The following is a 10,538-nucleotide window of genomic DNA, read 5'->3' as shown; positions in this document are numbered from 1 at the left end:
TCCTTTTTTTTTTTCTTTTAACTAGAATCTGGCTTTCACTGGGTTCCAATCTGGGGCTGGGATCTGCAGACTGGTTTTGCTCTGCATCCAGGCTTGGAAGCAGCTGAAGCGGAGCAGCTCTCATGTGAGCCAGCCTGTGTGGCTGTACAGAGCAAGAAATAACAGGGAAACTCTACCCCTGTGTTTACTTCTCTCTTAAAACTTGATTTCTGTTGCAGATAATAATAACTTAGACACAAAGCCTGTGTGAAGGGGACAAAAACATTCTGCTCCAGGGAGGGTTGCTACAGGAATAGGATTACAGGCCATGAGACAAACTGTTCCCCAGCCATGGGCCCTCTGATGTGGCCAGTGCCTTGTACCTCATCCAACATACATACACCAGTGGGGCTATTAGCCAGACATCCCCATCCAGACCTTTGGGACCTTTAGCTGAAAGAAGGTATTAAAGTGCTCCGTAGGTCTGGAATTGGACTAGAATCAGAAGCTGTGCTTGGCTTGCAGCTCACAGAACAAAACACCCTGCTTTTTCACCCATCTCCTGTGGAAGAGACTTAAACACAGCTCACTAAAAGAAGTCCTGCAAAGCAGCTATTGCAAACAAGGGCTCCAACACCAGCAAATTCCTGAGGTGATGAGTTATTGTGCAGCTGCTCCACTTATGCAAGAAAACTGATTTGTAGGGCCTGATGTTATCCCATTGGTGTGGCCTTTGGGAGCTCTGGGAATGGCTGTGTCCCTGCAGCCTGCTGTGCTGGGCACTCCTGCACGTGCATGCAAATGCCATCCCATGCAAACTGTGCAAAACGATCTCACTCAGCTGCTTTCCTCTGCTCTTCCTTCTGCTGATAGGAAAAAGTCTTGTCCAGGAGCATGGACTGGAGTGTCTGCAAGCAGAATCCCAAACAGCTGTGTCGTGGCTCTCTGATTTTCGTTATCAGTATTCCACAACATAATATCACGTAGTGTGCTGGGAGTTAAAGAGTTATTGCTCCAGTTTGGTGGATTGTTGATATTTCCAGGTACGTGGTTCTCAGGAGAGATGAACTACAAATCCCAGAAGACCTCACTGTTCTGTTTCCATTTTTTGTTTGGAAGGGAAGATAAAAAGAGGACGAGACATTCCCTTATTTTACTGCTCCTCTCTGCTGTGTGTGCGCTCTCTCATCTTCAGCATTAGAGTAAGGCCTTCAGTTTTGGGTGCTCTCTCTCTCATTTATTTGATTTACTAGTTTCAATTCCAATTATATTGTATTATATTGTGCTATCTTGCACTCCACTGTCATATTTAGTAAATTTTCTCCCTTAGCTCGATGCCACTGTTTTGTTTGTAGGCACATCTCTCTGCCTATTCCCCTTTTTTCCCTTCCTCATCTCCTGGGGCATGAATGCATGGGTCCCCTATCAGTCACAGAACTGGGCTGAACTGCCCCAAAACAAATGACAAGCTGTCACTCAGTCTCCTGGATGGTTCTGCTGTTTGAGCAGGGCCAGCTGCACAGTGCTAACCCCTCTGCTCCTGCAGAATCCATGTGAAGTGCTCAGTGAGCACCTGTTAGGTTGTGCTCCATGTCCAATGCTGAACCACTGCGGGTCACTCCCATATATCAGACATGGAGACATCTATCAGTGTTGACCATAGAGAGTATGGAAAGTGTAGGTTCTCTTTCCAGGAGGTATGTTGTCTTACAGAGGGAGGAAAATGGAGTTCTGTGAGTAGAAGGTTGCATCCAGGGCTTCGGTATCCAGCTATTGTTCAGATGTATTTGAGAGCTGGGAATCCTCTGGCTAGCGGTGAGCTGGAACAAATCAAGGACAGGAGGATGGACACGCTCCACAAAGAGCAGGGTTTGCTCTGTGCTAACAGCATGCCAAGAGGGAGACCATGCTGGGGTGCAGAAAGACCCGAAGGAACAGAGCGAAGCAGATTGGTCAGATGGCTGTGGGGTGACGTCCCAGGCCTGTCTTCTGCAAGAACACAGTTGGAATTGCTTCGTTTTAGGAGCAGCCTCTCCAGAGCAATAAGCAGCTTGGTATGGAGTCATCCTAGAGCCCAAAGAGAGGATCTGTGGCATTTAAAAGAAAAATGAGCCAAAGGAGTGCTGGAGTGTGGAGAGCAGTGAATTGGGAGTCATGTGCTGGTCATCTGCTTGCCTCAGCGTTGGAGGGAAATAAGAAGTATGGTTGGGATAATCAGAAGCATGGAGGAATCTCCTTTGAAGAGAGATGAAAGTGAATGGGGTGTGATAAAGCTGAGTAAGAGGTAATTTCACAGACATATATCAAAGGAGGAGTATGCTAGACAAAGCTGAGCAATAATCGCCATTCTTCCTAACCCCCAGCGTGTCTCCCCATGACATGAACAAGAGGGGAGGCAGATCCTATGAAAAGATTATCGTCATCATCTTCACTTAAACTGTGTTTTATTGTGGGAATCATCGTCCCAGGAAGTAATTTAGTTTCAACAGTTTGGAAAGTGAATCGACGCGTATAATTATTGAGCGCTACCGTCAGCTATGACAGCAACTCGGGAAAGAGAATTAAATCTAGTGATTCAGAGCTTAAATGAATCCTCAGGTTCTGAAAGGTCAATGAATCAGGGTGTGTATGAGGCCAGTTTGCTGCTCCCTGCTCCCTACAGGGGCTGTTGGGCCTTGGAATGGTGGTGGACACCAGGGCTGGTATGGCTGGGCACCTCCGTGCTCTTGTTGGAGAGCAGCAGTCCTCTCCCAGCACAAACCAGCACACTCCTGTCCCTTTCATTGCCTTACTCTCCTCGTGGGACAGCTCTGGCCTCCATCCCACAGCTCCCATCTCTTCTCGCTTCCCATGACTTCTTCCCAACCGGTTCCCATCTAATGGGTGAGCGCTTCTTGTTCGTTTTTAGCCATGTTGATGGCACCATCAGTAGAAATGTCTGTGCTAGAAAGATGCCTTCTGCTGTTTTGTAAATATTTGTATGGAGAGCATACCTCCTCGTGGAAGGCTGCGTAAAGCAGTCGTGGTTCCATAAACACAGCTTGGGGCAGACCTCTGAGCACACGTCATGGCCATGGGGGCAGAGCCTGCAGGTCAGGAGAGCCATCAAAGCACGGGACCTGGGTTGCTGGTGCTGCTGGTGGTTTGCATGGAGAGAGAAGCCAGGACAGTAAGTCCAAGTGCTGGACTCCATGCTCAAGTTGTTGCTTGCAAGGGTTTCTCTGCTTCACTGCGCCATTCACACCACATTCTGCTCTTGTTAAAGATGGAATATTAGTCTGGATTGTTGTGTGGTCCTACATCCCTTTCTCTTTCCTCACTGTGGTTTTTGATTGCTTCGTAAATCCCACATGCTGTGCTGCACAGGGCATGCGATCCTCGCTGCAATGTCCAGAAAGCAGCCTGTGAGCTACATTCCTTTCTCCTTATCTCCTGCTCCAGCACTTAAGATGTGACTCCTGGGTCTTGAGCTGTGAGTGCACAAGAAGAGCTCCCTGGCAGCGAGGGCTGTAAACAACACAGCTAAAGGACTCCCTGCTTTCCAGGCTGACTGCAGCGAGGATGCTCTTTGCATCACACACGAGAGGTATTTACTAATAAACGTCAGCATTCAGGACCTGGACCACCTTTCTCCTGGTTGCTGAGATGCAAACATGATGCTGCCAACATGAGACTGAATGACACATCGTGCCACCAGCCCAGGAAAAGAAAGGGAAAGTTTCAAAATCTGGAATATTGCACACAGGCTGACTTCATCCAAACTGTGGAAAAAACCTCAAACCACCAAGAAGCTCTTACTGGTCTGAGTCAGGCACCCTGGGTTCTTAGCAAGCAAGCTGAAAGACTGATGGAGGTAAAAGTTGAGGAGCTGGGAGCTCAAATGTCTTTGCTCAGGGTTGCTGCAAAAGGGCTGCCCAATGCCTTGCTCTGAGAAGTGAGATCAGCATCGGTGATAAAGAGATTTAGAAAACATGACCTATGGGGAGAGGTGGGAGGGATTAGTGCTGTTTAGTCTAGGAGTGATGGAGGGGACAAAGAACTCAAGGCTTTGAAAATGAGGTCTGCGTTTTGGAGAGCGTCATGGGGAGCCAAAGTGTGCCCCAGTTCCCCTTCCTTTGTCATGCAGTGTGTGGAGGCAGGGCTGTGCAGAACCCTTCACCTTTGATCTTGCTCAAGAGAATCCCCCCATGGCAACTGTAGTTACTTCATATGTTTGCAAATGCTTGCTTCGAGTCTAGGAAATGCTTCCCAATTTTGGAATGTTTGGCAGTAGGACTTATTTCTCTTCCTCCCCCCCCCCCACCCCCCCCAGCCTGGCTGGGAAAGCCCCTCTTTTTGGTCAGTGACATAAGTGGTGTTTGCCTGTTGTTTATTGGCATCTGATTCAGGGGAAGAAACACGATGCAAGTTGCTGCAGTGGGATGAAGTGAGAGATGCTGGCTTCCCACACACCTAGCCCTGTCCCCAGCTCCCACCACGGCCCCGTGGCAGATGCAGGTGCAGATCTGCCTGAAGCCTGTTTGGACTGCTGGGTGGAATGGAGTGGAAAAGAGCATCCCTCCCAGCTGGGCTGTATCTCTGCAGCCTCGCCAAGGAATTCTTCCCTAATTCTTCCCTCTAAGAGACAGCTCAGGCGTGAATCCATGTGAGGCTCAGAACAAGAAAATCTGATCTGCCTCCCACATGCTCACAGCCTCTTGGCTGCTTTTCCAGCAGCCCTTCCTTGCTGTCCCACCAGCAAGGGACAGTGACAGCCCCACAGTTGTGGTGGCTAGGAGCAGGGCAGCAGATGGATGGAGCTGGGGCTGCCCAAGGAACAGCAGCATCCTCTGCTCCTGCTGTGTCCCAGACCAGGGGATGCTGCATCCCTTCCCCAGGCCTCTCTGCCGCTGCCAGCATCTGGTCTTTGGGAGAGTCCCGTTGAGAGGCCTCAGACACGAGGAATGTGCGTAGCTTCTGCCAGTACAGCTGCAGGGAAGATGCTTTGCAGTGCACCACAGACAAAATCTCCTGGAGTTTGAAGAATTTGGAGCTTGCCTGTTTGTTTTAGGCTTTGAGGCGCTTTGCCATATCTCCTCCCATGCTTCATGCTGCAGTGAAGACCCCAGGAGCTGGGGAACAGGGAGCTGCATGTGAAGCAAGGGGATTTCACCCTCATGTGGAGCACGGGGTGCATCATGAGTAGGGCTAATCACCTCTTCCCTGATGTGACCTTTCATGCGGGCTGAGGTAGAAGGGCAGGTGGAGCACCTTTCTCTTTAATTAAGGAATATCTAAGCTGACTCATGCCTTTACTTGAAGCTGTGGTTGCATTGGAGCAGGAGCAATCTCCCGTGGGCTGCCGGATTTCCCTTGCACAGCAAGGGGCAAGTGATGGCTGGGGCAGGGCATGCCTGCAAGCTGTGTGATGGGAGACGTGGGAGACAGTGGGGAAGGAGGGCACTGAATGGGCAGGAGTATAGCTGGGGGCCTTCTGCAGTCATGGGCTGAGCTGCAGCCTAAGGGAAAAAAAAATCCTCCTCTACTAGGCAGCAAAATGGGGAATTGTCCATTTGGGCAATGAGAAATGCCCTCTGCAGTCACAGCCGTGCCACCGTGCCACACACATCTGTGCCCCAGGCCCACAGGGAAGGATTTCTGACACAAGCAGCCCTCTCACTTTTAGGTGCCACCAGGAAATAACCCAGCACAGCAGTGCTGGAAAAACACAGTTATAATGCTGTGGTGTAACTCAGCTGCTCAAATAAACAGTTCCCTGTGTGGGAAATGAGAGCAGCTTTTATCCCTTCTAAAGAACCTAAAGAAGGGTTGTTATTCGAGGCTTCTATTTTTAAGCACTTCTCTCAGGCACTTCCCATGAATTTTTCTTTCCTTCTTCCTGCTCCTCGTTCCTCCTCCAACGAAACCCTCCACCTTCCCACAGCTCCTGGGATCATTCTGACCTGATGGTGCATCTTCAACCCTTTCAGAGCCCAACCCTGACTCCTGTTAACCGTTCACCCGCAGAACGCAGTGCTTTCCACCAGCAGCACTGGCACAGGGCAGGTCCTTGGGCTGCGACCTCATGTGCTCGAGGCTTTGTGGCACAGCTGCGTTATGTTGCCCTCAGGACCTGCTCTTGTTCAGGCAACAGCTCCATCCTAGCAGGATGTGCTCCGTGTAAGAGGATCAGCAGCCGCCTTCTGCCCCAGTTAATGGGGCAGCTGAACACGGTCCTGGCAGCTGCACTGCCGCAGGCCAGAAGGTGCCGCCCTGCCACGGACACGTCCAACAGCACGAGGCCCCTCAACGTGAGGCACCCCAGCAGCACCACGTCTGCCCTCTGTGCTGCTCTGCCCCCTCATTCCTATCCAGAGGGGTGCTGTGCCCGCCCCTCTGCAGGGCTGTACACCCAGCACATCCGATGCACGTGGGGCTGCTCCTAGGCTCACATCTGGACAACCCATAGTTTTCCATCTCCCCGTTTGCTGCTGGAGCAAACAGGAGAAGTCCTGGCTTGTCAGCAGCTGGTACTGAGCTTGTGCATAATTCCTGCTGCTCAGCAAGGTGTGCTGATCCCTGGGGAGGTGCAGAGGCAGATACAGAGAGAAGGCTGCTGGTGTCTGCTCTGTCCAGGGGGTGCCACCGCTGTCGCATTGCTGGGACAGCTGTCCATGTGCAGCAGGACCCGAGCATGATCCTGGGCTGTAGCATTCCTGCTCATTGCTCTGGTTTCTCTTGGAGCAAAGCGTGCTCATTTGGCAGTTAAAAAGCACTGCAGAACAAAGTCAGTCCTACAGGTAGCAGTGCTTCGATGGATTCTTTTGCAAGGAGCAAACCATCCTACTCTGCTCATGGGCTCATTTTGTGGCTGGAAACAACTATTTTAGTCCAAGCCAGAAAGAACTACTCACATACCCAGAACATTCATTTTCCAGTCGATGTCTGAAAGTATCAATTTGCTTGAAATAGATCTTTTTGTGTGCGTAAAGGAACTGAGTCCCCAGTCCAGCCCTTGTAAGCTCAGAGAGCTCTCTGCCAGCGCTGGGGCCGCGCAAGGGAAGGAGGAGTTAAAGGTTTGCAGTGCAGGAGCAGCCAAGCTCCGACCCTCCTTGCAGGCGTAGATTCTCTCACTCTTCCCTTCTGATGGCTGGGAAATCCAGCTCCAAACTCAGATGCCCCTTTTTAGGCTAGAATCAGCCTGCATCCAGCTCCCCTGATTCGCGTTTTGGGAGAAAAGCAAGCGGAGCTGCCCCAGGGACGGGTTGGTCTGTATTTCCCTCTGCAGGTTGGGGGCTTTGGGGTTCTCCTTTTGGGTTTTGGGATCCTCTGTGGCTTTGGGACCCTCCCAGGGACAATCCAGTCTGGTGGGCAATGTGGGTAGCTGGAAAGAGGGCCAGATCTGTCCCTGTCCCCTTGGCAGGTGGTGCCGAGGGGAGGGCTGGCTGCCTGTGCAAAGTGCTCAGTCCTTGTGGGGCGGGACTGGGAGCACTGCCACGCAGGGCTGTGGGACTGGGACGGAGCTGGGCTGGGTGCAGCAGAGGTAGGTACCTTCTTTCTCCCGTCTCCTCCTCCCTGGGGCTGCCGATGAGCAAGGAATGCTCTGTGCAGCTCTGGGCACGAGCAGAAGGGGAAATCTGTGGGGTGTTGTAGGGCAGGCTGATGTATCGAGGGAGCTGGATCCCAGCTCAGAGCATCCAAGGAGCAAAAGCACACGGTGGGGTCCGGGTACCACTTGCCAGTAGTTCAACTCTGTTTCGCTGGTGGATGACCCTGTGGGGGCAGTGGGGCTGGGGGCTGACAGCTGAAGCATTGCCTTCCTGTCCCCCTCTGCAGGGCCAAGGCAGGAGCTCCCACAATGATGGGGAACGCCGTGTTCCTGTCATTCACCTTCTACAGCACGATCCTGATTCTAAAGATGTATGTCGTTGCCATCATCACGGGACAAGTGAGGCTCAGGAAGAAGGTACGTCCCAGCTTCCTTTCCCTCCCTCGCCCCTCCTGCCTTTTGCTGGGGTTTCTGCTTGGATTTACTACAAACCCTTTCTTCTTTTCATCCTGCAAAAGCCAACAGGGTTTTGCAGAAGCAAGCTGAGTTTTCTTTGACTTCAGTTGAAAGCAAAACAGGTTTTCTAGCTGTGGCAGATAGCCATCTCGTTTCTCTTTGGCTCTTTCTGTTTGCTTCCACCATCTGCAGCTTGATGTTTATCATTTCTGAATCCTAATCTAAATAGTAATTTCAGATGCAAAATACCATGCAGGTGAGCTGCTGCTCTGTTTACATTCATTTGCCATGTCTGAGAGAAAAGAGAGAGAAAAGTTTAAGGACAAATGATTGAAATGCCAGAAAAAATCTTGCAATGTGGCAGCAGGCTTCTGTGCTGCAGGAGAGCAAAGTCACAGGGAGCAGAAACAATAGCTGGAGGAAATGGCTCTTGGACGTGGGGACAGCAGCAGGGATTGGGGCACAGCTCAGCCCTGCAGAAAAAAACCTGGAAGTATTTGAGGCGTTTCTGAATGCACCAGCAGAGAGGGAGGGAGATGGTTCTGCTCCCAGGCCAAAGGCAGAAGCGGGTTCTCCTGCATCGTGGCGTCGCTGGAACTGGGGATGTGGTTTTTCCTTTGTGTTTCTGAGTGATGCTGCAGCCCTGGCACTGCCTGTGTTGTCACACGGCTGCAAGGTGAAGCTGTCACCTGGAAGCTGATCCCTGCAGAGCAGTGTGTGTCCACTGTTTTCCTCTGGGAGGATATTGACGGTGGATCCCATTCTTCCCAGGGAAAGCAGTAGTGCCAAGGAGCCAGCCAGGGGATTTTCTGCCTCAGTAGGGCAAAGCCATCCATCATTTGCTGTTATCTTTTGGCTGCTGCCTTTGGTGTCTGCAAGCTCTGTGCAGGAGGCTGGCAAAGTCTCCCAATGGATTTCATGGAGAGAAACGCCTGCGCCGAAGGCACCCGGGAGATACCTGATGTACTGAGATCTGCTCCATTCATTACTTTTTTCCTGCTCCATTCTTTTTTTTTTTTTAACCTCCCCTTTTGAAAACTGCATGAAAATAACCCCCAAAGCCCTCCCAGAGATATCAGGAGCTGCATCCTTGACAGTTCTGCATGGGGACACTCTTTTGCAGGCGTTTGCTAACCCAGAGGATGCGCTGCGCAATGGAGGGCTGCAGTACTACCGCGAGGACCCTGATGTGGAGCGCTGCCGCAGGCGAGTACAGAGCCAGCATCCCGCCCCAAAAGGGCAGCAGGAAGCTGGAAGGCTCATTAATTAGCTAATTGCACAGCTAGGTGGAATGCCCTGAGGTCCGAGGCAGGACCCTGTGAACCAGGGCAGCTCAATCATTAATGGAAGCGTGCTGTGTGTGGAAGGATTGGGGCTTGGGGGTCAATGAGTGCAATGAGACTGAGTCCTCAGTGTTGAATTCGGGGTGACCCAGCTCTGTGCTTGCCTTCAGTTCCCTGGAGGAGGTGGCTGGGCACTGGCCCAGGCACTGCATGGGCTGGTTCTGCACAGGAAGGGAGGCTGGAGCCGTGCCGAGCCCTGCTGCCAGCTCTGCTTCACCAAACATCTCGTAGCACCAAGCCACAGGCTGCCCGGGAGAGGAGGAGGAGATAGATGAGCTGTTCCTTTGCTAAGAAAAATAAAATAGTAGTAATAATAATGATCACCCTCTTTTGATGAGTCAGAAAGGACCAGCTTCCATAAAAATAAATAACCGGAGCTGCAGTGGCGGTGGTGTGCAGAAGTCTGGGGTTTGTGCAATGAGCACATGCCAGGTCAGACCTTGCTAATGTGTTTGCAGCCATGGAGAGGGCAAATCACCCTCAAGGTCGGTGCGTGAACAACGGGAGGTATCAGGGGGCTGGGGGCTGTGTGGAGCCTCGCACAGATGGAGGAGAAGGGTCTCAAAGCACAGCTCATCTTTCATTTCCCAAGTCTGGCCCCACTCACATGCAGGGGGGCTCGGAGCCCTTTGGGAGCTGCGCTCACCCCATCAGCAGGCTGGAAGCCAGGTGGGAAGGAGCAACCTGTTTCTCTTCACAGGGCACATCGCAACGACATGGAGAACATCTTCCCCTTCCTCTTCCTCGGAGCTGTGTACTCTCTGCTGGAGCCCAGTCCTGCAGTGGCCAGGATCCACTTCTTCATCTTCTGTGCGGGACGCATCGTGCACACCGTGGCCTACTTGCTGAAGCTGAGGGCTCCCACACGATCCGTGGCATACAGCGTGGCACAGCTGCCCTGCTTCTCCATGGCCCTGCAGATCCTCCTGGCAGCTGCCCCGTATTGGTAGCACCCAACCGAGCAGAGCACCCAAGCCCCCATTCTGCTCTCTTCAGCTGTGCCAGTACTGAGACGTTCCTGGTGGGGGCGTGAGTGGGTGCTGCAGGGATGTGTGGGGTGGCCTCGGTAAGGTCACTGCGCCTGCTGTTGAAATTGGGGCAGGGGGAGCGGGCAGGGGATGCCTAGCAGCTTTCCCTCGTTCCTGTCCTCGAGGAAGGGGTGTCATCAGAGGAAAAGACATTTTCTGCACCAGTGACCCAGCATGGGATGGGGAATGCTGCCCTTGATCAGC

At 52.1% G+C, this 10,538-nt stretch overlaps 1 protein-coding gene across 1 annotated transcript; it reads left to right on the top strand.

Annotated features, from left to right (window-relative positions):
- Positions 1-7,816: 7,816 nt before the first annotated feature.
- PTGES (prostaglandin E synthase) lies at positions 7,817-10,256 on the top strand (the record flags this gene model as incomplete). Its single annotated transcript, XM_079544734.1, has 3 exons — positions 7,817-7,924; positions 9,087-9,169; positions 10,007-10,256. 3 exons carry the CDS (start codon positions 7,817-7,819, stop codon positions 10,254-10,256), a joined length of 441 nt encoding a protein of 146 aa, XP_079400860.1.
- Positions 10,257-10,538: the final 282 nt, after the last annotated feature.

The sequence above is a fragment of the Tetrao urogallus genome, assembly GCF_951394365.1.
Source record: "Tetrao urogallus genome assembly, chromosome: 19".
Taxonomy (NCBI): domain Eukaryota; kingdom Metazoa; phylum Chordata; class Aves; order Galliformes; family Phasianidae; genus Tetrao; species Tetrao urogallus.
The sequence above is the reverse complement of the archived record's forward strand: the minus strand, read 5'-3'. Positions and strand labels throughout refer to the sequence as shown.